We start from the raw sequence: 27,944 nt of genomic DNA on the forward strand, positions 1-27,944 counted from the left end.
TAAATGTACGATCATTCTAATACTGTCAGAAGTATGAGAATCACATTCCCAAGTTTTGCATAGAAAAACGCTGACAGATTAGTTGTTGCATGATCAAAGCTCGACACATCTTTGACATACTGTATGCCAGTGTAAAGTGTGTAAAGTGCAGAAACAGACAGAGTAAGGCAGAGAGTTAAGACGTCTAAAACAAAATACGATACATCTATTGCTCTTCATTACTGAGCCTAGCGAGAGAGAGGGAAGGGGAGAGTTGAGCAGAGTAGGGAGAAACACAGGACAGGGAGATAGAGAGGTAGAGAGAGATAGATGAAGGAGAGAGAGAGAGAGAGAGTGGTGAATGATGGGATAGCTGGAGAGGAGAGGAAGGAAAAATGGGGAAATCATCTAGTTTCAGGAAATAATTCTTTTCCAATCGTCGGTTGGGAAGAGACATGATCCAATGAGATTATCCCAAAATCTAAATCCATACAATGCTCGCACAGAGCTCCATGTGCCTTTGACAGAGCTGCATTTCCTTTGCTAATATAACGGCATTTAAAACACATAAGTCTGACTGTGTCAAACCAAAAGTCTGACTGTGTCAAACCAAAAGTCTGACTGTGTCAAACCAAAAGTCTGACTGTGTCAAACCAAAAGCCTCCCTGAGTCTCCAAAGATCAAAGCTGATCGTTAGGTTAGTAATAACTGGAAAAGTTTGACTCTTTGCAAAACAAACAAACGACAATAGGCCTACATTGATTTCTGAAGCAGCTCTCCTTACATGAACCTCACACTGATTGTCAGTCCTCTTGTCTTAAGTCCACCGTTATTCGTCCCGTAGCTGTATTCCCTTATCGCCCCGCCCTATGTCTCCTCTCTGGATGACCCTGATGAACATCCATCAGCTACTGACTCACTGCAGAGGAATCCTTCCTTTTCCTCCGTTTCCTTTTCTCCGCCCTCCTCCACATTCTCCACTGTGGCCTCTGTCACTGTCTCTCTTCCAGCGTCCTCGTCCTCCTCCTCTCCGTCCAACAGTCTCTTCTCCTCCTTACCTCTTGCCTCTCGCTCCGTGTCCCGCTCCTCTGCGTCAGAGCCCCCAGACTCCCCTGTTTCCTCAGACAAAGCATACATGCTTCTGGAAATCCCCCCCGCGGCAGGCGCGGCTCCGGCGCCGCTCCGGTGGCGTTTCTGGAACAGGCCAAAGTCAGTGATCTCCTTGGGGAAGTTTCTCCTCTGGCTTGACTTGTCGCTTGGGCTCTCGTCAGACGCCAGGGGCACGAGTCCGTTGGGCAGCCCGTTGGAGGCCTCTGGCGGCCTGGGCGAAGCTGTGGCGCCGCCGTGCTTGAGGATGGACGCTGTGATCTTGAACAGGTTCAGTTTGCTTTTCACTTGGCCGCTAGGAGGAGAGGGGGAGACCTTGAGGGAGGAGTTGGGATAGGCAAGACTGGATTCCACTGAGCTCCCACCGGCCATCGCCCCCTGCAGAGGGGGTTTACCTGTCTTCACCATACCCATCACCTCATAACGGAAACTGGAGATATCTTGCTTCAGCTCCTGAGAGAGCAAAGGAAATAGTGGTAAATTGATTGGTTTTTCATTTAACAATTAGTCTCAGCTATTGGTATCCTCAGAGCTGATTCATATAATAATGACATACACACCACTTCATTCCCAATACTTTCTTATTGGAAATACATTTCTGTGGTTTGTTAATTTTGAAAAAACACCACTCCCTGAATCAACTGATTCACAATTAAATCTACTCAAACCCTGCTGCAGTACAACGCAGTTTTAGGAGGAAGTTTGACATATGTAGTTTGACGTCAGTATGAGCTTTGAGTTTGAGCTTGAGGGATCGTCCCAATCTGCCAAATGGTATCAAATTGCTTAATTTTCACTGTAAATGATGCAAATTGAGTCCTACAGGAACCCAACCCACCAACGCAATTCGGTGAAGCAGAAAACTATTGGCACAAAACATCACTGTCACTGCCATTTATCAGCACAAGTCTTTGAACATTTAGTCATTCATTTAATATAAGCCCTTCTATTTTTCTTATCTATTTTTTCCTATCTATTTTTTTACATGCTGCATATAAATAAACTAGTGCAGTGCCCGTTCAAAACATGCCTGTTCGGAACGGGCCCATTGCTTGGCCTCCGGTATTGCTGCTTGCAGCTTTCTCAAGAACCGCTCGTCCAAACAACTTTCAAACTCGACACTGTGCTTCCAGTCGCTTGCTTTGAGCCCCGCTGCTACACACAGCGCTGTTCGCTTGTTTATTCAAAGTTTATTAATATTGAATGTGTCGCGTGTCCAATCCGACACTGCACATCCTTGGGTCCCCAGCAATACACCCGCCAAGTGTGAAGTAGAACGGTTCTCAAGATATGCGAAGGACACACATACAGACAGAAATTCCTTGCTTTATAGTATGATAATCATGATCATGATTTGATAGCTGTTTATTTGAAACAATTTTTTTTGGCAGATTTTCAAGGTTTGGCATTGGCTCAAAAACGTCCCTGTCCAGGCATTTTTACACCATATGGCATATTGTTGATCTCTGAAAACAGAATCTACCTTGAAGTTCTCTTCAGTCAGGCCTTCCTCTGTCTTGGCATCTCTGATCATGGCGGCTACATAGCGTTTCACCAAGTTCCTCAGTACCTCCTACAACAACAAACAGAAATACACAAGGAGATCAGCCTCAGAACACAATATCCTCGTCCAATGATGGATGAAAGCACATTTTCAATGCAAAATTCACAGTCGATGAGCTAGGCAGAAGATGAAGCATCAATTGAAAACACACACACACACAAAAGAAAATACATTTGAAGCAGCATCTTTTAGATAAAACACTACAATAACCCCCCGCAGGTGTAGACAAATATGAAATCCTCTACAACAGAGAACGTTGACGAACATCCCGCTGAGTGTAATTGTCAGATCTATTCTATGAGAAACAGAAAATGCTTTCTATTGACAGACTGAAATTCAAGCTGTAGAGAAGAAATCGAAGAGCAGAATGTGTGATCTATCACAGACACACACACACACATTTGCAGAGGGGAGTAATTGCTTTCAGCTTGCTTTGAAAGCGACTGCGTTTACCTGATATTGGTGATTTATCCTCAGGTTCTCTGCTGCACGTCTCTATAGAGACACCAGAGATGCCAGAGAAGGAGAGTCACATAAAGAGAGGGAAGGAGATGAGGGGGCAGAGAAGAGACAAGAATGAGAGAAAAAAAAAAATAATTTTATTTTTGTATTACTTCACAGTACGACATACTGTATTTGAATTAAAGTTTTCAAGCTGTGGATCTCACTGCATGGGGCCCCTTACAGTGGAAGCACTCGAAAAAGATATGAAAGTGTTGCATCATGAAGAAGTGAAGTGTTTTGATTTTCCATCATCTGAAAAAAGTGGATTCTACGCTTACAAAATGATTGGCAGCACAAAATTAAAGCAAATCATGGTGCTTTTTAAAGAACAGAAAGTAACTTGTGGTTGACACTTTACAGACATGGACCTTTCATATTATAGAGATATTGAATGATGAACATTATAATTTCTCCCAAAAATGATATGTAACATTTTGGAATCTAACTCTTCCCATATACTGTTTTTGATGCTGACTTCTTATAAAACAGACCATCTTTTGTGAACTGTACAACTCAAACTTAAAAGTGTTTGATGCCTGACTTACTCCAAGTGTTCCAAAGGTTTCGGGGCGCTTGGAATCTGTCCTCTTGCACACCTGCCTCTTAATCCAGCACATGAGGTACCAGGCTGATTTGGGGCTGGGGACGATGTTGAACGGGGACGGCAGAGTGCCCCCCTCTTCAAAGTAACTCATCCACAGCTTCGTCCTGGCAAACTTCCACTCGATGTCTGCATGGTCCTGAAATCATGATTTGAGCGCATTTGAAAAGCACCACCACACCAAACAATCATATAAATATTTGGACATATCACCCTTATGCCACCCAAACGCACACACACTACTGTATGTCACCACACTAACTCCAGGGTTGGAGTCAATTCATGAATGAACTCATCAATTCCAATTCAACTGAGGAAAAACCTACAGGAAACAGAATTTTAATTGAATTGGAATTTCAAGAAGTTGAATTTGATCCAATGAAATTCTGTGAAATTCCATGTTGTTGTTTTTTTTCTTACTACATATCTGAGATTACACAGTGTTATATATCATCAATATTGAATATTATAAAGTGCTAAAGGTACCTTTCAGGTGGTATTTGATGTAATCGTAATACATACATTATGACTGAATCTATTTGATTTAACTGTCTTTTAATTCATTCATAACGTTTGATTTATAATGGTTAGCAAGTCAAGACAACCTCTCATAGAAGTGGAATTTCATGGAGGTTCTTGTCATTCCAATTCAATTCCAATTCTGTGTCCTTAGAGCTGGGTGACATTCCAATTCCAATTCCAACTTCAGGAACGGAATTGGAATTCACCATACATTCTCAGTTCAATTCATGAATGGCCCCAAACCCTGGCTAACACATTATCTATTGCATACACACATTCTTCATGTTATGTTAGGTCTGTGCTTACAGCAATGTGCTGGTAGGAGTTGTTCATCATGGCTATGAGCATGTTGAGCAGCACCACCAGTGAGATGATGTTATAGGTGCCGAACATGGTGGCACCGACAAACTCAGTGAATTGGTGGTCCGCATCCACGTTGGTCACATACAGGCTGATGAGACCGAAGATAGACCAGAAGAGAGACTGCAGGGTTTCAAACAACCTGCAAGGAGAGAGATTCATGTTGGATGACAACTTGATGACATAGCTACAGAAAACATACAGACATTGATATAGTATATCCTCACTGTCAGGTGGAAACTTCTCAACCCCAATTTTGGTGATTTTCAGGTTTTATTTTCAGTTGAAGGATTGCATGCTGCTCTTTGGGTTGAGAAAATTCTACAACTCTTCAGTTTATGAAACCTTTTCAAAACCAATTGAACTCAACAATGCATGGTTGTCAAGCTAAAACAAGGCTGTTTCTCTTAGTTCCTGGAAAGTTGACATTTTGGAGACATTTCCACAAATCTTTCACCCGACAACAGACACACACCTCTCTCTTTCTCTGCCTCTCATACACGCATGATTTCTCACAATCACACACACACACGCACACACGCTCTCGTTCAAATAAACTCACGTGGAGAAAGCATTATTCTGCTCCACACAGCGGATGCCCTTGCATTTGCCCTTCTCATCTGCGGCCTTGGTCTCATAGTAGAAGTACAGCTGGTTCAGCCCATTAGCAAAGGCCAGCAGGACCTGGAGGAAGAGAGCAGAGTGTGTATGTATATGTGCATGTGTGTGTATGTGCATGTGTGTGTTGGCTACATCAGATTTAACTGTACTTGTGGGGTCTGGTATAATACAAAATACAATTATAGTACAACATAAAAAAAGACTTGAGAGGACATTTTTATTAGCTTAATCCTCAAAAATAGGGATAGGTAAGGGTGTAGAGAATTAATGGATGCAAGTATAGATGCCAATGCACATGTGTGTCCTCACATTCATGTGTGCTTATTCTGTGTATGTGTGAGTTTATGTTCACTGGTGTGTTTACCAGACAGTAGATGAAGAGGAACTTCAGGATGTCCAGCAGCATTCTCCCCAGAGAGATCTGCAGCGGCCCCAGGTGAGAGTTGGCTGTGAACAAGGAGATGAGGCGCAGAGAGCTGAAGATGTTCGCTATGGCAAACACCGCCTCCGCCACCAGTGTAGGGTGCCACATCTCCCACTGGTTCCTGGGTTTACAGCCGCTGTACTGGACGCGACAAAGAGGAAGGGGGAGAAACAGATGGAGATGGATGGAAAGAGAGAACATAGGAAAGACACACAGTAAGTGAGGCTAACCTAGCTTTCTTGATAAAGTATTGGTTTGTGCCTTTGAATTTGTGGCCTCAACAACATTTTACTTTTCTTCTTTGTCTGCAATAAAGTTTTATACTTGACCTTTTGTCTTTAGTAGAACATAACCACTGGCACCTGTGTGATTACACTGGGGTAATATCTGGTGGCCATTGAGAGTTACTGCTTACCTTGGTGTAGGCTACAATCTTGAGGGAAATGGTGGCCAGGTAGAGAGAGTTCATGACAAAGTCCATCAGGTTCCACCAGTCGTGGATGTAGTCTTGGAAACCACCATCCCACATTTGCTTGATCTCTGTCCAGATGAATCCTAGATATAAAAAGACTCTCTGAGTCATAAACATCCTCAGCCATTTGATCTAGTCTTTGTACTGCCGATTACCTCTGTATGCTTTGTCTGAGCTGCAAATAGCAGATTAAACGCCCATGCTTTGGCTGTACAGTATCATTCCTCATTCACAATCCTTCATTTATTCATTTAGTCATTGATCTGCACATCTTCATACACACATCCTGTTTCAAGGGCATTTACACACCTTTCACCTGTTCCCATCACTTTACATCACAAACACTCTCCGTCCCAACACCCCTTTCACTCACCCAGCACCCAGGGGAGAATCATCCACTCCACAGTGGTCGGCGCTGGGCCCTGCCTGTCCGGCTCTGTGGTGACGATGTGCTGGGAGGCGAGGAGCAGCAGGAACAGAAAGGTCAAGTAGGAGGCCGTGTGGCAGATGAACTTGATGAAGGGCTTGCGGATGAAGAGGCCGTAGCGGCTCTTGGGGGCGATGAGGTAGCAGAGGGCAAAGACAGGGAAGAGGAGGCCGATGAAGATGCAGGTGAGGAACTTGCCCGCCCAGTGGCGGCGCCTCCAGCCGGGGAACTCATCGTACCACCGGGACGCCAAGAGCTGCTGGCAGTTCGGCTGAGCTACAAACTTAATGAAATAAGACAGAGGGAGGTGATCAGAGGGGTCAAGCTGTGTTTTGATGCTGTTTGATCTCCAGAGATGAAAACTAAAGACACACTGTGCCCATAAGCAGCTCAAAAGAACATCATGCCTTCTCATAAACTATTCAAGGTATGATTCCAGCATGCCAGTCTGCTGGGCAACAGCATCTCCCATCCTGAGGCTAAGCTGCTTCACTGCTGTCAAAGTCAACTGCCAGAAGACCTTCATTCCAAACGAGCAGATCTGAATCAGATAACATTTTATGTCTGTTTTTGTATCTGTTCGCCATAACGACATTGATTGAAATGTTTTGGATTATAGAATAACATATGGTAAGTGTTACGCGTTCTTTGCTATTCTTAAAGCCCTGTTTGATGTTTTGACTTGCTATGGGATCAACAGCTTATGTGACTGCAGGGGGAAAAAAAAAATAAAAAAAACATTTCCCTTACTGTAATGCCCTGTTCATTGTGGTGACTGAATACAGCCTCAAAATGGCTAGTGAGGCCAAAATATGCATCAAAACTGTATAATCTTTAACTGGAGCTGCCTGAGCCAAATGGGCTGAAGCTACAGCTCCAACATCTGGTGGTAATCTGGAGGTATCTGTGAAGCATTCATATTGCTGTAGAGCCTGGCTTACCAGTAAAAAACACCATCTGTGTCAATGTGTCTGATCCACAGCATGGGAATGCGCATACACAAACACACACACACACATACACACACACACACTTACACAGGCGCACAAAATGTTGTGAAATATCACGGTGAGCCCCTACATCAGAGTCAAAGTGTCGACTGGCACTGCTGGGTGCCAATTCACCAACTCTGCAGCCTCGTTACCATGGGAACGAGGACCAGAGATCCCTATCTGCGTCGGGGTCTGGGGCAGAATGGCTCATATTTCCATACATCAACTACTACCACAAAAATAGAGAGAGGGGGAGGTTCAACAGGAACAAGCGGTGAAGAGGAATCCTAGATGAGAGAGAGAGAGAGAAAGAGAGAGAGAGAGAGAGAGAGAGAGAGGGAGGGAGACAGAGAGAGACAGAGAGATAGAGGGAGGGAGACAGAGAGACACAAAAAGAGAGAGAGAGAGAGAGAGAGAGAGAGAGATTGGATAAAGGAAAAAAATAAAGGAAAAAGCCCCTCAGATTTCCTCTTTCCATACACCATCTGACTCCTTTGAGCATCAAACTTATTATAGAGAAAATGGCTAACCTCATTAAGTTGCACCCAAACACTAAGGCAGACCCAAGGGTGTCTTGTAAAGAGATACTTTTATTCTGAAAATAATGAGATGAAAACACAATGAGCCCTTGCTGTGAGTTCTTCAGCTACTCTTTGGGAAATTCACAAGCAACTGAAAAATGCACATAGAAAACAGATCTATCTATCTGTCTGTCTGTCTGTCTGTCTGTCTATCTATCTATCCATCTATCTATCTATCCTGCTCATTTACAGCCTCCCTCTGTACATTTGTAATCCTTTTCAAAGCCTTGACATCTATCTCCCAAGTGCCTGGAAGCCCTTGATGAGGAAACAGCTTTTAGGGGGAGCAGACAATTTGCCACAGCTTTCTGCCGAATAAAATAAAACAACAAAATAAAAAAGTGGATACCAATTTTGTCGATGTCATGTATATTTGGTCAGCTTCCGTGTCCCATTCATTGATATTGTGCTAATCTTGTTACAGTAACAGCAACTGGGATTGACTTTTAAAAAGCTTGCATCTTTCAGTGCTCGGCAGAAAATTATTCCAAAATTAATGACTGTAAACAAGAGGCACTTGAGCTGCCTAATGTCCCGATAATCACCATGATATATCAAACATAATCAGTTATGCAAATGAGGCCCTTAATTAGGCTAATTATGAAATAATTAGCAAATATTTCTGTGTCACCATACTGTACTTGTCTTCACATTACACAAAGGCAGTAATAATATCAATATATGAAATGCGCTATATAAATAGAGTTTAATTTGATTTGATTTGAAAACCAGTTTTCCTCATTAATATGTAAAACTATGCAGCAACTATATGCTCCAAAGTCTAATCAGATCATCTGATTTCTCTACTTTCAGTTTCTATCATGTGTTGTTCTTGAGTTATTGTGTTCACAAGAATGTTTCTACACACAGAGACACAGACAGACAGACAGATGTCACCATGACGATATAATGTCCTGCATACCATGTACCATGGTGGTGGGACATAAAAGATCGGTTGAAAATGTAAATGTACACTACAGAGTATTGAAGGTTTACAGTTCCTGCATAGATGTTAGGGGCAATCATCCATTTGTACAATCAATTCAGGGGGCAAACTCTAGCAAGTATTCCTATCTTGTAAGTAAAAGTTTTCTACCTACTGTACCAACTGGTTAAATGCACTGTGATCCTTTAGATAAGTCAGGGTGGATGAGCAAGCAGTTATATAGGCATTTTCCATGAACAGCACTGCAATTGTTGATGTTATAGTTTCACATACAGTAGCCTTGTAATGGCAGAAGAAAATGAGAAGGAACAAATCGCTTGTTTAATCTCCTTTATTCAACAGAATAACAACATACATGCATGCTATTGCCATGTAAAAACCTGTAACTCCAATTGTGGTGATTTTCATGTTCTAACTCCACTTGAAGGATTACGTTCTCTGTGGGTTCAGAAAATTCTGACCCTTGGGCTTATGAAGCCCTTTCAAAACTCCACTGGATGTTTACCTCAATTTGGCAAGAGATCTTTGGTATTTCTCTCTGAGAGGCAAAGGGCAAGATGAGTTTAGTCTCCTTTTGTCGTCACCCACCAGTCTTCCTTCCTCATTCAGGGCGGCCCTTACACTTAATTCATACTAGTTGTTTGACATTTGTCTGAGTCTAATAAAGAGAGCAACCAAATACGGAAAAGGGTCACTGACCTGATGGCAAGCAGGCATAGTCACATGTGGATTGTGTCTTTCAAGAGTTGGCCTGGCATTTGTGTGGATATGTGTCTACTCATTCATTAGAGACACCATACCATCTCCCACAACAAAAATCTGGTGAATGGCTTTTCTTCCACTGTCAGAAACACAGCAAAACATGGCAAAGTTAAAAAAAAATAAGTTTGGTGGCTCAGTCAGCTAAGGTGCATACTGTGCAACCTGCAATCAGGCGTGGGAAGTCTCTCTCTCCAATCTTTTCTGTCTCTCTCCACTGTAAACTGACCGGGAAAAAAAAAAGCAAAGAAAGTGGTTATCAGTGTGTGACTGGATAAGTGCGTATGCTTTCTTGCTCAGTGGACACTAATCCTCCTACAGCTTCTCCCACAGCAGCGGTCTGGTCAATGTCTCCTCTTCCTCTGTCACTGACACACTCCAGCAAACACAAGGCTTCCAGCTGGCTATCATTTACCCGTCTTTGGTAAGAGGTAAAATAAATCCTAGGGAGATATGAAGACCATAGTTATTGACTTAAAAGACGTGTACAAGACATAATGTTAAAATGAATCTCACATCATAGAGTTAACACATCTTTGAGCCTTAAAAACGCTATGATCACCTCCAAACTCTGACTGTCTTTGCTTGCATGGACTCTCACTGGAATTTGCAAAGTATAAACTTATCATTTTGCTTTTACTCTATGGTGTTAGACTATAACATCTAAAAGGCAAAGGGATGGAGATAGAAAATATGAGTTTTTCTATGTAGACAGGCACCGTTCACCCACCCATCATACGTTAAAGTAACCATGGTGATATGATGACAGATCAAAATCAACCTATCAAGGAAAAGTCTACAAATATTACTTAAACTTCCTCATAATGTGCAGGAACATAGCCTATCACAAGCAATGGAATAAACTTAGATATGCGTCGTAGTAGGTAGCTGATAAGCGTGACTGAATTCACACTAATGCTTAAAGTTAAGACACTCACCTTTTATTGGGACGATCTCCTTTAAATGAAGACACGTTTTCACCCTCCTCTTTGGCAAGGTCACTCAATACAATAGTACGCCAACTCTGGATTTATGCTGAAGTCCTCTTTTGTTGGCCACCTGAACTATTTCACACTTTCTTTCTCTCCCAAAAAGTAAACGAAAAGAAACGTCCCTGGTGACAGATAATGCCCTCTAAATCAACAAGTATTATCATATTTAATCACGCACACAAACGATCGCGTAGTCTGACACCTTGATGCGGATGGACTGGACACATACGGAGGTTCTATACACTGAATGTACAAAATATTTGGGACATCTTCATGATTTTTTGCTGTAGCCACTTTTGCACAATCCACATCCCAGTTGTCTCAAAGCTTAAAAAATCCATCTCTAACTCATCTGCTTCTCTTTATCTACATCTCCTTTGTGATTGGTATAGATTTAATAAGGGAAATCAATAAGGAATAATCATGGCTTTTACCTGGATTCACCTCATCAGTGTACTTCATTCAGTGTCTATTAAAAACTGTATTAATCAGTAACAAGCAAAATACAAAAAGCATCATATCCTTCTTCACAGTTAAACCATTGAGTGCTAAAGGTGCGTCACTGCATAAATCTTATTCCTGTTAGCGTAATCATTTCTAGGTACTGCAGTATTGAAGCCATTTAATGGAGACATTACAGTAAAAACATCTTGAAATGTTGAATTGCAATTTTTACCTTATATCACAAGGGGGCAACGTCAACCTACAGCATGTAAAACTGATGGGCTTCCCTTGGCGCTTCTGAGAACTTCAAATATTACTGTAAAGAGGCGGTCTGGTTAAGCTCACAATGTGACTCTTCCATGCATGCACTCACTTACATTTCTGCATATATATAAATACAAATGAGGGTAATCCGCTGTCAGAACCCTCAGGGAGTAAGAAGGGATAAGCACTTTAATGTGTATGTGTTACTGATCGTATTTATCTGATCTGGCCTCCTGCTGCATTAAAGCACAGGCCCTCTGTTAGTTTGGCTCCTTAAATAGGGGGCCTGTGGAGATTCCTCTTTAGACCATTATGAACTGCCATCTCCCAACCCTGGGAGCACAGTAGCAGCAAAGCTGGAGAACACGCACAGATACAAGTACAAATCCAAAAATAAACACACATACACACACACACATACAAGGGTTGGCAGGGCCATTGTGTTTCGTTGGCTGGCTGCTGAATTATCCTTTAAATCACAGGTTTGCTGAGCTGAGGGTCAGAAACATGAGCCTCGTGACTCACAGCAACACTCATCACCAGGCAGTACTATTTAAAAAAACAAAAAAAAAACCACTTCATTTTCAGACAGAGCGTCATGCCAATTACAAGAGCTTGAGTGTTTATGTGGCATCACAACTCTCCCTCCCAAAAAATCATTGAAATAATGAGTGGTGATCACAACACAGACAAAATGTCCAGGGCAAAATAATTGCTCCTTGTGAAATACAGTGAAAAGAGCCTTTCGAACGAACTTTCGAAGTGTCCACTTGACCCTTGATGCATTATACAAGGAAGCTGTCAGAAGCACAAACAATTCACTGTAAACAATTCTGTATTTGTTTTTGTTTTTTTACAATCATACTACACAGATGTCACACTGTCACCGCATGTCATTCCCTTCTTGCAACTGCAGCAGTCTTTATGGTTTTGCTCACTGAATTCTTTATGGACCAAAACATTTTCCAGTGCAAACTCATTTGAATAAGAATTCTAGGGTGAAAATACTGAATGAAACGGCAAAAACAAAGATTTTCCATAAATGCCTTGTTAATCTCACACATTTTCATATTTCCGTCTTTCACTGACTGAACCAGCTTACGTAATGAAGCATCCTCTGCAAAAATGCCACAAAAATATCACACACACACACACACCGTACAATACAGCACTTCCTCTTACTTCATTACTGTTAATGAAATGTTTGCTTGTGTGATTAGTAGAATATAATTTCTATAATAGAAATCTATTCACAGAAGTTCACCGTTATCGCACCGCAGCGCTGTAAAACCCTTCACCCCTTCACCACCAACACCACTGTTTGGAAGGAGCAGGTTGAGCAGAATAGCTCCACTTTGAAATGACAGCTAATGAGTAGAAGTACCTGGGAGATTTATCATTTGAAAAGGGCAGCTGGGTGGATTTTTACCCCCAACCATGAGACACTGTCCTCCATCAAAGTCCCAGTGCGATCAAAGGGTGTTATAGATGGGAGGGAGGAGGAAGGAATACAAGGACATCTACTTGATAATTAAATACAGAAAAGGGAGGGGATGAGTGGCAGCGGTGAGGAGGGGAGGGGGGCTGTTTGTTTATGTACAATGAAAAATTTACTGCCGCCAACAGAGAGGCGGGTGAGATGGCAAGATGTGCCGGGGGTTGTCCATCATCCTGTCCACCTGTGTACTGCCTCTGCTCCTAAGTGTCCTTTCATGACTGGACACGCCCATCTGCCAACCTGCAGCTCGGCGTCAGCGGCACTGTGTGTAGATGAAGGAGGAAACAGCCGTGTCATCAGCCCAGACTCCTCCAGAGGTGCAGCTGCTCCGGCAGCCAGGCTGAGCTCTCAGCTGAAGACGGCTGAATGAATTATAGTCGGCTCCAGGGAGCGCTGTGTGCACTTCCTCGTCTCTTCTACTGTAGGTGACATCTGTCTCACCTTTATATTTAGCAGAACAATTCCACGGCATAATATCTATTTAACCCCTTGCTACTTGCCTGAGGAAACTTTTAACTATTCCAAAGCCGGGCAAGTCTATCAAAAAAGAGCTTCACTAAACCTCCACTCAACCCTGGAAAAACACTGCATGCATCTCTTTTACATTCGCCCTTAGTACTAGGCGTTTACCGGGTAAATATGTGGTGAGCTTAGAAAATTACAAAGTGATTACAGCTGTAATTAAGTAATTACAAACAAGTGAGTATACTTAGAAATCACAGCTAAATTACTTAAAAACACCTCTGGTGTCAGTTCACATTGCAATTATCACAGCCTTAGAATGGTAACATGATAATGAGTTTAATGGCATAATTTCTAGGGAATAAGACTACACAGAAACTCATCTGTATTACTCATCAATTCATGGAACATCTTGCAGGCCCTGAAGGTTTATATTAGCAATAGCACAAGTTTAATTGTATGCTTTCCAGGAATTAAGAAAATACGTCCCAATAAATTAATTAAATTAATAATTTTCTTGCATAGTAATTGTGCATGGCTCTACCCACTTACAAAGGGTTTTTTCAATTTACCATATGAAATAATTTAACTATGAAATAATTGGACTGTAAAAGGAACTGTACTGTAAAAGGAAGCATTGTTTGTCTCTATGATATTACCAAGTTCTTATCATATCCCTTATAATTGGTTATTTCCTTTCATATGCAATTAAGGCAACTTGTGCTTCTACATGTTCTACAAAGGGACAATGGAAAACATTCCAATATTCAGTAAGAAAGAAACTGAAACTGGACTGTAAAAGGAAGCAACACTTATTATATGGTCTGACCAGGTTATCACAACATCCTTTCCCATTGCATAATGACGAATGTACCATACATGTTGTGCAATAAACATTACAGTGCATAGAGTACATATGTTGAAACTGTACAGTCAAAGGAAGCAAGATTTGATCCTATGATATTACCATGTTCTTGGCCCCCAGGCAACCAGTTATTGCTTTTTCCATTCAATAAAAATAAACTTTTACCATTTATTTTGTACCTCAATTCCTAAACAGTGCACAATTTAACTTACTGCTAACATGCAGTAAACCTTCAGTATGGATTATTCATGAATTGTAATGTGTAATAGAGAAGGTGTTACTAAGAAAGTGTAGCGTGATTCCCTAGGAGTTATTCTGTTAAACCTATGCTGTTAACATCATAAACCTAAAATTGACTACTGCAATCTTTTTATTTGAACTGATGAGTAATACCAGAGAGGTTTTTAAGTAACTCAGCTGTGAGCTATAAGTATTTACCTACTTGGTTACAGCTGTATTGATTTGGAAATCTCTTATTCTCGAGCCGCCCAAGTGAAAACTGCTAAAATCCTACCCAAATCCAGCATCATTAAAAAACAACTTGAAGTTAATCATCTTTATTTCCTCTTTCTTCCAGTCTAGGCATACTTTTGCCATGAATGTCATTGTACCAGCTCACATTAGTGTGAAGTGACACCTAACAACAAGCTCTACACATGGAGGATACGTGGGATTTGACAGTGGAGACTGCACAAAAGAGTTAGGGAGCAGGAACAAGGAGAGAGGTGACAGCTAGAAATTGTAGGAAGTGATTTCTTATATGCTCCAAGATTTTTATGGCCAATATTGGTGACATTAATTATGTCATAGCTAAGTGGTTGCCTACAGCTACATCTGACAAACTGTAAGAATGTTACAGCTGGGGAGGAACAACGAAAACAATTGACACATTTCTGTGCTGAATGAATGAATATTCAACACACAGCATTATTAATCTATAAACCTAGTGCAATAAGGATAACTGTGGAGCCCCACAGGGGTCACCTGGTACAAAAAAAATGATGCGGAAATCAGTTGGCACGGTTTTCTTACAATTTACTCCTAAACCATGCCCACGGATTAGTAAACCATGTGCACTGATTTGTAATATCTACGTTGATAACATCAAAGAGGGACTTTTGGGACTTTTAGGCCTATATACAGTGAGCCAGAGCCATTACACACAGTTTGGCATACATATAATGAGCTGTAATAGGCACCTAGACCATATGTGAACCATAACCATTGATTAATATGAAACCCATTTACATCCTATAAATCATGCTTGTAGAAAAAGCATGTTAATTAAATTTTCTATGCAACTCTGTGGGCCGCTGTGGTGTCCCTGTTTGACGTTATCAATATACATATTACAAATCCGTGTGCACGGTCTACTAATCCGCGGGCATGGTTTAGGACTCCGCGCGCACTGATTACTAATTCGAGGGCACGGTTTACTAATCCATGTGCACGGTTTACTATTCCGTGCGCATGGCGCATCAATTATTTTTTTCTTACCAGGTGACCCCTGGGGAGCTCTGTAGAGAACAGCCAAAGCAATGCCACATTTTTATGCTGAATGACAATTGTGACAGACAGATCACGTTCAGCTCTGTCATTGCCGCTGGAACGGCAGCTGTAGGCCTAACTATCGCTCCCGGTGTGGTCAGATATCGGAGTGCGCGCATAGCGGCATTGTGTCTGGGATTTACCTCATGTGGAAAGAGCACTTTTTTCTGCTGGTTGAGCACACAGTGCAGAACAAACACCTGGTTCCCTTAATTTTTTGACTTGAATGTTTTTTACTCCTCCTCTCTCAGTGACGCGTGTATCTTCACCAGCTTTCATAAACTTCGTTTCCATATTTCAGCTGTGCTACACTACGGAATAGGTGCTACACTGTGATAGAAAGTAGCTTGCTGTTCATTGGATAAAAAAAAAAAAGTAATAAAAAAATGTTGGTAAATGTAAAATATTGCTTTGCTTTGCTGAATATGATTGGATAAAACGCATCAAAAACAAAAACCCACGTGGAGTGAGGTTTTTTTTTGTTTTTTTGTCGAAAATAGTTTGTGAATCTAAAACGTCCATATGCCGGAAATCCAGCCGGAGGTCTTTAAGCCCTGCAGACAGAGGAGAGGAGGAAGAGAGAGGGTCCCATGATGATGATGATGATGATGCTGATGCTGATGATGATAATGATGGTGATAAGCCTTTGATTGAGAGGATGGGAAGTTAAGATAGTAATTATGGTGAAATGCAGCAAACAAGGCTGCGACATCTGCACAGGCATTCCCACTGAATGATAGTAGGGTGTGTGTGTGTGTGTGTGTGTGTGTGTGTGTGTGTGTGTGTGCGTGCGTGCGTGCGTGCGCGAGACACCAGCTTGTTGACAGCCAAGGGGATAATGTTCTCTGCTTCCCTCCTGTCACTGCAGCCTCCAAAATGAAGAACTAATACACACATACTGGAGAATTAGAATAATCTACACCATTTCCATACAAATAAAGGTCTGTTTTGCTACGCTCTATTGCCGATTGATGCCACACAATAGTGATTCAACCTATAATCAGTTCATAAAAGCTTTTGCATTTACTGTTTTGAACACCTGTGAGGGAAAAATGAAGTGTTTACAAAAGCAACAACAGCGATTTTTTTGGAATAAATACAAGTAGGTAGAAGAAATATAGGAAGTTGCAGTCTGAAATGAGTGTCTTTATTATAACAGTATGTTGGCCCAATGCCTGAAATTGCCATCTGCTATTGGCTGATCTTTGGTGCCAGGTGATGTCACCACCTGTTGTACTCGAATAGAAGGTGACAGATTTGGGTTTGGTGTTTAGTTTCTTTTTTAAACTGTGATGTTTTCAAACAGTATGTGTGTGCGTTTTATACCATTCTGTAGCATAACATGGAAAGGCAGATGCTGTGTCAAATTCACTACAAATTTCTGTGATTTCAAGCTGTGGCAATTCAAAGTCACTCTTGGCTCACTGTCGGTGGTCGGACTCTCTCGGAAAGCAGTGGAAACTGTAATTACCTGCAGAACACCTCGTACTTCACACCTCATACAGGGTGACAGTAAAAGGAAGGGTCGGAAATATTCTACATCATGTTTAAATTGCGAGTAGCGGTTACCTCTTTCTGGTGGTACTTGATGGCCAGTTTGAGCCTAGCCAGGTCATTGTTGCCCTCTTCCTCCAACAGGTTGATGTCGTCTCTGAAATTGAGGATCATCTCCAGCTCTCTGGAGCTCCTGGTCTGGTCCAGCAGGTCCTTGGCAAACTGCTTACACTGCTGAGACAGCTCCTCATACTCTGACTTGAACTCGTTCTCCACCTGACAGAGGCACCGTGAGTATAAATAACGTTCAGCATCAAAAAGCAGTTGAACAGTATGCCAATTTATTAGGGAGAATGTCAGAGTACAAGTCTGTCTGTAAAATGCTACTTCTAAATGAAAACACGCCTCTGGGTATTTTGTGTCATGAAGCTGTTTTTCAGACTTGGGAATGCTATTTATTAAATGCACCACCTCTCTCTATTAGCCATGTTTCCAGTTACTTTTCATTCTATGTTCCAGACCTGCACTGGACAAAAGGTTGTTTCATCTAACCAACTGAAGTGGGATGAGAGCACTCAGTATATTTAAATAGTCTATGCCTCGGGTAAAAGCCTACAACAGAGAGATTGTCTGCCTTCTCATGCAAATGAATTTGCCATGAAAAGTTAAGTGAGGGTCAATAGATAATTTTTGACAATTTAACTGTACGAACCCTACGCTGCAGTACAAATGTCAAAAAGGTACTTTGAGGGTTTGTGATATTTCAGTTGGATGTAATGTAGCAGGAGAGTGTCCTGGTGTTGTTTTTTTATATTACTATTTCTATGAATGTCCATAGCTAATGTGTTTTTCATTGTGAAATGACATTTACCAGGAGGATGTTATTTTAATTTTTGACTAATAAATTGACACACCATTCTACATCACAAATATCATGGATGAAAGCTCACATAGGGTAAGAGTAAGAATTCATTAATGCAACATACAGCTGATATTGAAGCTCGTATTCAGTCACTACAAATGTTCTCTTCTTTAAAATCAAATGCTGCCAAATTGACTATCCAGCTGTGCCATCAGCTGGACCTGTTCCCACCTTGCTGAGCTCCTGCAGCTCCCAGCTGAGCCTGAACGCAGTGAGGAAGGGATCCTCGCTGGAGAGGGCAATTAGCGAAGGACTCGACAGCGCTCTGTAGATGTTGAGGCGCGAGCGAGAGTGCCGCAGGCTGTCCACGTCTGAACTGGACACACACTCCACACAGTTACAGCGCACCTGCGACATCAAACAACGCTTAATGAGCGTCCATAGGCATGAATGAAAGTGCATTTTCAATGAGGGTTTCCCACTAAATCATGTCCCAATCCAGCAAAGCATGCCCTGTATGCATTATGTCAAGTAATAGGATGTTGATATATTTCATATGACATTATGTTACGCACTGTACTATACAGTATGTCAGTGATTCTCAACCTTTTTTATATCAGGGACCACAATTATAGTTCACATTAGGGCCACGGACCTCCATTTGATGAGATTTAGTCTCTCTTACCCAAATCTGAGATTATTTTTATTGTTAGATATGATTTGGTTGAAAATAGTCATTCCTCTGCATTCTCTAACTGGGGTAAATTCTTGTAAATGAAATAATGGTGAAGTTTAACAATCCATCAATTTGCTGGGGACCCTATGGGACGCCTGGTGGTCCCCGGACCCCATGTTGAGAACCACTGCAGTATGTAAGTATTTACTGGAGATACAAAACCGCACTGAGCCAGTAGCTTCAACGGTTCACCCACCTCATGTGGCTGGGGCACAGACACACCCTTCTGCACCAGAAGCTTGATAATTTCATAGTTGTTGGTGTGTGCAGCCAGGATGATGGGGGTTATGTCAGGGGTGAAGTCAGAGAACTGCTTGTCCAATAAGATAGGAGGAACCTGTAAGAGGAGATGAGAATAAAGGCTTTAAGAAGATGTACAATGAACCTCTGGAGGCATGACATTTCTAGCAATTATGTGGCCTTGGTGTCACTGTGAAGCACTGCATGGTTTATGTAATATAGCCTATTTATAAACCTCAAAGTCTTTTTTACACCGTCAGGTTTAACTGACATGCTCGGAGCGCGGTAAAAGTAATTGGTTTGGTTAAGGACGGAGCCTTGAAATGTCTTCTATTCACCTCAGAGTGCAGTTCAACAGTGTCTAAAACGAGCCTAAATGGAATAAGCAGGATCAAGCAAATAGTCATTAAAGCCTTTGACAGCTGCCGTGAAAACTGTTCAAATATTAGGGAGACATTACGCCCTCGGTCAATGTCGCACACAAAATGTAGCCCGTATCAATCAATCGAAAAACCATTTAAAAAAGGTTAGAGGCTACAGTGTAGCTTCTTTAGGGGAAAAAAAGCATCAGTATTTCATACATTTCAGAGGGAATCATTATGCTTAGAAAGAAACTCATTCCACATATCCCTCTTATCATCCACTCCAGCTAAGCCCTTTTGCTATTCCCTTGTCAGTCAGTCCGAATACAGGGCCGCGGGCTGCGGGGGGAATGAGCTAGCCCTTTTTCTCCTCTTTTAATTGAAGCCCTTTTATCTGATTCTACAGAGGGGGGAGAAGGGGAGGAGACAGGAAAAAATAGATGGAGAATGGTTGGAAGATAAACATGTGATAGGTAAGGGACTATTAGCATCGCGATAGAGACGGAGGACGGAAGCGGTGGGGATAGGAGAGTGAGTGAGGGGAGAAGGTTTCACTGAGACTAAAGACATGAGGCTTGAAGTGACTGTACAAAAACAAGCTCCTTCTATGCTCATACATCCACTCATGCTTTTGTAAATAGATATTTTAGAATCATAGTAAAGACATCAGAACTATGAAATAACACAAATGGAATTATGCAGTGACCAAAAAAGTGTTCAACAAATCAAAACTATCTTATATTTTAGATTCTTTAAAGTAGCCGCCCTTTGCCTTGATGGAAAGTCAAAGGCTTTTGAAAGAAATTCATACATAGGCATCAACTTCACTGTTTATATTTGTCTAAGAAACAACTTTCAAGCATTTAAGCATAAGCCTTTTGATCAAAGAAAATGAAAAACATAGTACATTCAATCAGGTGTGTTTGGTAGTTTACTAGTTAGCTAAGCTATGACATACACTGCAGGTGTATTTTACAAATATGTTTGACTCTGGAATAGACTATAATAAGTAACAATTGAAATAGGATTAGTGAGACCATTTGTCACCATTAACCTTCAGTGAACAAAATTCATATAATTGTTTTCCAGGGGATTGGTTCATTTTGCTCCACATTTTTCATCATCCGTACTGCACCCAAAAGTCATTTCATCATTTGGGCCCTAATTACCTGTCTAATTCACTCTCAGATCAATCATAGTGCAACAGGAACTCCTGAGAGTGGCACAGAGCCAGGTCTGAGAGCCTTCATATTCTGCAGAGGAGGGTGATCTAATAAGTTATATACTCTGTTCTCCACGTGGGAGGAGGAGGGACATCAAATAATCTACATCAAACAGCCTTGGCCAGTGCCCAGGCACGGAGCAGGAGGACTGCTTGCTGGGAGATGTGGAGTTATTATAATAGTGGAGAAATGAAAAGAAATTATAGCCCACTCATCCGTGTAATGGGTATTTGTTGTGTTACTCATATTAGAAAGAAGCATCCACCATCGGCATATTGATTAAAAATGCAACATTAGCATCTGCTGGGTGCACGGCAGCGCAGTGCGCTGTGCATTTGCTTTTCTTTGTTTTTCAGAACTCTCTTCAAGCCTCCCCTCTGGTTCTCACCTGTCATCCTACACAATTACCAGAGTTGCTGAGAAGAAGCTTGTATAAACCGGGATACTGAGCTCAAGTTTTGTTTCTGAGTTGACACTGTGGGAAATAAAACAAGATCAGTGAGCATTAATGCGAGTGTGATTATGTTTATGTTACCTCATACTGTTTAATGTGTAATTCTGAACTGGCATCCCTGCTCAAAGGAGAGAGCTTCACTTACGTAACTATCTCCATGTGGAGATGGCGAGAAGGTGAAAAGGAAAACACAAGGAATGTAATGTGGTTTACAAAAAGATTGATTAAAAAGAAGTCAAAACACAAAAGGACCTGAAGGACTTATAATCAAGCTACAGCTCTGTGCCTCCGATAATATCCATTCCCCCTCATTTGGCTCATGACAACATGCTATTCTGATTTGATTTATTTTGTGGACAAAAGGAAGTATATCTGTTAAAATACCTACAGTAAATTGATGCATATCTGTACTCAGAGGATAACAAAATGAAAAAGCTGCAGAAAACCCTCATTTCCAACGTGGCTCTCAGAGGAAAACAAATAAGCCGCAACGCTTTCAAGACTATTATCAACACATCATTCAGACAGCCTGCAAGAACAGAAATACAAATGCAAACAATTCCAGCAATGCCCAGAATGAATCTCCGGATTAATAAATCTTGGAGCAGGCACTGGCAACAAATGAGATGCACTTTTCCCAGACAGCCTTTTAATATAACCAACAAGCTTCTCTAGGGGAGATTTGGCCGCGCCATGTGATCTATTTTCACAACCTATTCATGATGGTGGGGAGGAGCGCTCGCTCACTATAGGCCTTTAAGGTGAAGAGGAAATGCGGCAGCTGATGGATGTCGCAGCCTTGGGGTTTTGACTGAGAGATTTCTGGCCACTGTATCTCAGTCCTGTCCACATCCATTCAATAAACAAACCCATTCAATCTCTTTGTCGTATGCCTCACTTTCTCTCTTCCTCTGGCTCTCTCATTTATTCCTCTTTGTACTTGTTTTTTTTTATTCCCCTCTCTGTCCCCGTGTCATTTCACTTTCTTTTATCTGAGCCAAAAACACCATGATGACACACAACAGCAACAAGGGAAGAGACTCTCCTTCAGTTAGTCAATGAAGCGAACATCTGTTCCTTTGTGCTAAACAATGCAACTTATTCTATTAAGAGACGAGAGAGAAAGAGAGAGAAAGTGTGGAGTGTGTGTATGTGTGTGTTTATACCAGTGAAAGTGCTTCTAATGAATGTGTGTGTGGGCCCGCGCGTGCACGTGTGCGCCGGTGTGCCAGTGTGTATGTGGCAGGCAGACGCAAAAAGAACAAACATTCCTCGACTGGAGAGCAATCAAGGCAAAGGGGCACCGATCTGAGAATTAATTAAACTGTATTTGTTTTTGATTACAGTAATTAAAGCTCTGAACAGGCAGTTCTCCTGGGCTGGAAGATGGTGTTTATTTATGAACACTGTACACTTAAACCAATCAGCGTCCAAACAAGATTTAACTAACAAATCTTGATTGCAGCCTGACTTGGGGAAAATGTACAAAGTAATGCATCAAATTTTCTCTAAGTGAATGTACTAATTAGGCCTCTTTCTGTAAAACCTATTCTCTCTCCAAAAACTGGCGCTCAAACACACAAAGGAAGGAAGGGCTGAGTTCCATTAACTTGTCATGATTTTTCAAACGCCTTTGACAATGCTGAAGTTAAAGCAGTGTTTTAAAATGTTGATGGGAGCCTTGCAGCGCCCCTGGTTATCTATGGATTGTGTATAATTCAATATGACTCACAGTATGACCAATATGACCTAACCTCCTCCCAAGCTCTGTAGCTCTGTCTCAGCTTTTGCTCACTGATGTTTTTATGATGTTTTTATTATTCTCTCCATCAGAACTGGCGTCTGTGTTAATGTTTACCTCACACCACCCCGGAAGACTGAAGTAGGGGAGAACGGGGTAAGTTGAGCCGCTGGGTAAGATGAGCCATCCCTTGTTTCTAGGCAACCACACACAACATGAATCATATGATTATAGATTTAGGAAGTGAGAAAGGTCCAACAAATGTGATTTGTTTCTATGTCAAGGGATTGCATCATGGTAAAGATCATGGTAAAGATGTCATGAAGTATATAGATTTAAGGCTTTATAATATATATTAGTTTAAGGCATTATAAGGTACAATATAAGATCATAAACTTATCATAAATGTAAGCCTGATTAGCTGTGTGAAGCAGTTTTGTCAAAATGGTGATTGTGGGGTAAAATATGCCACTAGTCCTGGGGCAAGTTGAGCCAATGGCCAATCTAGTTAGCTTTAGATTATATTAAAATGTAGTTAATTTAAACATATATATGTGCTCAAGTGATATTATTTTAACCTTACAGAACAAAGCTTGTGCCAACATTTTACCCCTATAGGCTCAACTTATCCCATCCTTATACTCAACTTACCCTGCCCTGGGGTAGGATGTGCCAAAAGACCAACTTTTCTTAATTGGTCATACTTCTAAAAGCTACAGAAATATTTGTACTTATGTGGATGCCAAACAACCTTAAGTATACATAGTGCTTGTACTCATTTATTTTGTTGCATCCACACAAAATGCAAAGTTTACTTCAGGGACTAATTTTTAATCAACTGATGACTGACAATCTTACTTGCACAAGCACTAGCTGCACTCAAGGCACCAGAGAGGGATTTGGTGAAGTTTAGGCTACTCTTTGATTTAGAATTTGGGCTGAACTACTTTTGACTACTTTGGATTTTATGTTCATGTCACTGAACTGTATTTTCTGGGTCATGTTTGCAGGGGATTATGGGTATGGCTGTTAAATTAGGCTATGTGCAGCAGAAGTTGTTACAGTAATTCATGTCTCTGTTTACATGGTCTTGCTTGCCCCCGGAGTACTGGCAAATTATGCTACATCAAATTGATCTTCCCACACAATGAACATAGATTGCAAGTGTATGCAAGAATATGTTGTAGTTATCTATCTTCTCTTCCTTGTTTTCACTTTATGAAGTGATGCAGATGTCATTGGCTTACATGCTTGAATGAGATTCAGCTAGATGTGTGTGATTATTTAATAGATGTGTACCAGCTGGATCAGATTAGATACTGAAGACCTTGTAAATCTATTACAGAAGGGAATGAATGCACTGTTTATGCAGACCCAGGCTACTTTTTGAAGCATCAGCTTTATAGCCAAAATACTGCAATTGTTTTGGATGATCTACAAAAGTCCAGGGAACTGCATGAGGCTTACAAGCTACACAATGAGTATTTTTTAGGCTGACATTGTACTCAATTTGTCAAAATAGCACAGTTACATCAGAAATTCCTCTTTTATCAGAAACTGGTCCAGGAGGTGAGGCCACCAGTTGCCCATGGTTGTTATACATCTGATTGTTTGGACTTAATGTCTATAATAAGTTAATACGTTAACTTGTAAGGTTGGGCAACTTCAGCCTCATTCATCAATTTCCTTAAGTTTGAAACTTTGTAAGATGATGAAATGCAATGAAATTAATATTTTTAAAGACTTGGCAGAGTTTCTGGTTGAAATACATTTTATGATATATCCAGGGTGAGTTTACTGCAAATGTTTGTACACTCTCCTTGATAAATTAGGCTCATAATGTCTTTCTCACAAACCAAGCCTGCATGAGGTCCCTTCAAAAGGAAGCTGGAGTCAATTTATATAGCATAATTAACATAGATTACCATTAACTATGATGCTGATGTTTTTGCTAAAAGTATAAAAAACAAACCAGGTGGATTGATTCATTTGCTTGCAGAAAAACATGGGTTAAAACGAAAAAGAAAATGAAAATAAAATGGAGTTTATACTCTCTGAAGCCATCGTACACATGGTCAACCCTCCCAGCATCCCCCCTGCCATGTGTGCACCTTCCTGGGTGTGAACTGACACACTCCTGCTTCATGAATAAAAGAACTCAACCACCTCCTCCTCCCTTAATCCCCTCTGTACCTGCATGCCCCCACTGGGCTTCTTGTGGTTGAGCAGCAGCTCCACAGCTCCCACCACTTCCTTGCGGATTGCGTGTAGCAGGGCATCCCCGACGTAGACGTTGAAGCTCAGCAAGAGCTCAATGATCTCCAGGTTCTCGTTCTCAATGGCGATCAGCAGAGCTGTGCGGCCAAGAGGGTCGATGCAGTTGATGTTGATCTTGAAGTAGATCTCTGCCTCCTGATAAAGTAAGGTTGTGAGAGAAAGTCACTGTTTATTTAAAGTGCCAATCTGGGCCAAAAAAAAAAATGCATTTAAAATGGAGCTGTCATATACTACCAGTCTGTGTATATTGAATAAGTCTTCAGGCTGAAGGTATACATATACTGTAAAACTTCCAATAAAGACCGGGTCTCAAATAGAGGCTGAATCTAGCAATAGCCTGGGAGTGTTGTGTGTATGCGGAGCAAAAGCCAGTAATATTCAATAATTACCAAAACATGACAGAGAGATATTTTTTTGTAGTCACTTTCATGGCTTTGTCAGTTTTTTATTTTATTCCGTTTTGATGGGCTGATGCTTTGTTTGCAAGACTGATGACCAGTATTTTCTGGTAGCCTACCGGTACGCCAATAAGCAATCACATTTTCTGATGAAGTAGTAAATGTTTTGCGTGATTATTTCAGCCATATATTCATTATTATTATTATTATTAGTAGGAGTAGTAGTAGTAGTAACAGTAAAAGTAGTAGTTCTGGTAGTAGCAGTATCTGACATCATACCAGTAATATTTTAGGCTATAGGCCTGAAAAATCAATTGTATAAATTTGAGCACAACTCTTAATAGAATGGTAAATCTTTATCAATTTCAGGAGTACCAGGTACTGTGGACCTGCCAAAAGAAATAATGGCCCGTCTCTAATTATAGCCTGCCTCTCTTTTGTTGAGGCAAGTAAAGGCCCCGTCCATTATTGGAAATTTTATGGTAAAATGTAGAGGGTCATCGTGGCAGCACAGGTGACGGCATAAATCCATTCTGGATTATGCATTTCAGTAAATACTGATCAACACAATTCGGTAAAAGCAATCCAATTAGATTATGGCTTCAGTATCAATCCATTAATCCATCCATCCATCCATCACCTAAAGGCTCATAGGGTTGATCAATTCAACCATCTACTAATCACACTATCCATCCATCTATCCATCCAGCCATACATCCATACCTCCATACATCCATACATACATACCTCCAGGGCTTGTTTGACACTAGCATAGTCTCCTTTCTCCACAGCTCCAAGGTAGGCCTTCTCCAGGGGCGACAGCTCCGACTCGGACCGCACGATCCTGAGCGGGATGCGGTCCTGGTATGAGGAGCTGTCCGTCCGCCGGTAGTACAGCTGAGACATCTCCCTGAGCTTCAGCTTACCAGCACCCTGCGATCACTGCTACAGCTGCTGCCAGGTCGGGGAGTTTCATACTGGAGTGGGTAGGGACAGGGTTGGGAAGGTAAGAGGAAAGGAAAGGAGACAGGGAAGGAGGTGAGAGGATGATGGGGAAAGGAGATGGGGACGGGGCAGAGAGTTAATCCACAAGAGTTCACAACGCAACCTGCCTATCTAAACATCACCTCACCTATCCAGACGTCTTTACCTGCAGTATCCAGTGTCTGTAATAATGAAGGGAAGTGAGTGAACACAAGTCTGGAATATAGTAAAACCAAGTTTCAAACTTTCCAAATTCAATATTTGAGTGCATGAGGCTACTAAAATGTATATTTAGGACCCTAAAATCCCCAAATCTGTGCAATCTCAACAGTCACAATCTACCAGGTCTCTAAAATCTGGAAGTTGTAAGATTTTCCCATGTGATCCCTATGGTATTAGAGTTACATAATATTAGAATATAATAATATACTATACAAACAGAAGTGGAAAGAATACTGAAATATTTTACTCAAGCAAAAGTACTGTTACTTCAGTTCATGTTTACTCAAATATGATTACTCTAGTAAGAGTACTTGCCTATGTAAAAGTGATAAGTTATGTCTAACGTCTATAAACCTTTAAAACAAGCACCTTAACAATCACCATCTTCTCAACGTGGTTTTTCAATTGCTGTTGAAATGATCATGAAAAATGTGACATGAGAGAGTATGGGAATGAGAGGTATGAGAGGATTAGAGAATTGGAGAGCATGAAAATAGAAAAGGATGGAGATGGAAAAGGTAAAGAATGAGAAAGGGGAGTGAAAACATGGAAAAAAAATGAGAAAGAGGGATGGAGAATGTGATGCTAAAGATAACAACAAAACTACTGGGTACTAAAAGATAGTAGAAACAGGTGGTTAGTGCATAATGCTTCTCTCTCTCTCTCTCTCTCTCTCTGTCTCTTTCTTTCTCTCTCCCTCTCTCTCTCTACCTCTCTCTCTGTATCTTTCTTTCTCTCTCCCTCTCTCTCTTTCTCTCCCTCTCTCTATCTCTTGCCACAGACACTGTCTCTCCTGGCGCCGTCTCAAGACAATTCATTACTGCTGTGTGTGTTTCTATCCAATGAATAATATGAGTGGATTATAACAGACTCACCGTTGTCCAGCATTTTGGAACAGAATATAGCAAATGTAATTTTCAGTCAACATAAAAACAAACAACTTTCATGATTATATAGTAATTTCTTGACAACAACAAGGGCATGTAAAATGTCTTATCTTCAAGTGTGAGCTCTATTTT

At 41.2% G+C, this 27,944-nt stretch overlaps 1 protein-coding gene across 1 annotated transcript; it reads right to left on the reverse strand.

Annotated features, from left to right (window-relative positions):
* Positions 1-131: 131 nt before the first annotated feature.
* On the reverse strand, positions 132-26,625 carry LOC139639636 (short transient receptor potential channel 4-like). The gene is made up of 14 exons (XM_071513774.1): positions 26,467-26,625; positions 25,238-25,456; positions 19,221-19,361; positions 18,520-18,696; positions 17,502-17,702; positions 6,528-6,864; positions 6,098-6,237; positions 5,623-5,823; positions 5,200-5,321; positions 4,584-4,779; positions 3,700-3,894; positions 3,104-3,145; positions 2,570-2,659; positions 132-1,539 (listed from the first exon to the last, which is right to left on the reverse strand). The coding sequence occupies exons 1-14, from the start codon at positions 26,623-26,625 to the stop codon at positions 847-849; spliced, it is 2,913 nt and encodes a 970-aa protein (XP_071369875.1). The 3' UTR covers positions 132-846.
* Positions 26,626-27,944: the final 1,319 nt, after the last annotated feature.

The sequence above is a fragment of the Centroberyx affinis genome, unplaced genomic scaffold (assembly GCF_046629955.1).
Source record: "Centroberyx affinis isolate AG114_WGS23_722 - 3 ecotype Tasmania unplaced genomic scaffold, CSIRO-AGI_Caff_v1 ptg007515l_1, whole genome shotgun sequence".
Taxonomy (NCBI): domain Eukaryota; kingdom Metazoa; phylum Chordata; class Actinopteri; order Beryciformes; family Berycidae; genus Centroberyx; species Centroberyx affinis.

Coding starts and splice junctions, on each gene's coding strand:
- LOC139639636 (XM_071513774.1), bottom strand. CDS start 26,625: ATGTCTCAGCTGTACTACCGGCGGACGGACAGCTCCTCATACCAGGAC. Junction 4,780..5,199: donor CAGAATAATGCTTTCTCCAC/GTGAGTTTATTT, acceptor CTCTCCTTGCAG/GTTGTTTGAAACCCTGCAGT. Junction 1,540..2,569: donor TGACTGAAGAGAACTTCAAG/GTAGATTCTGTT, acceptor TTGCTCTCTCAG/GAGCTGAAGCAAGATATCTC.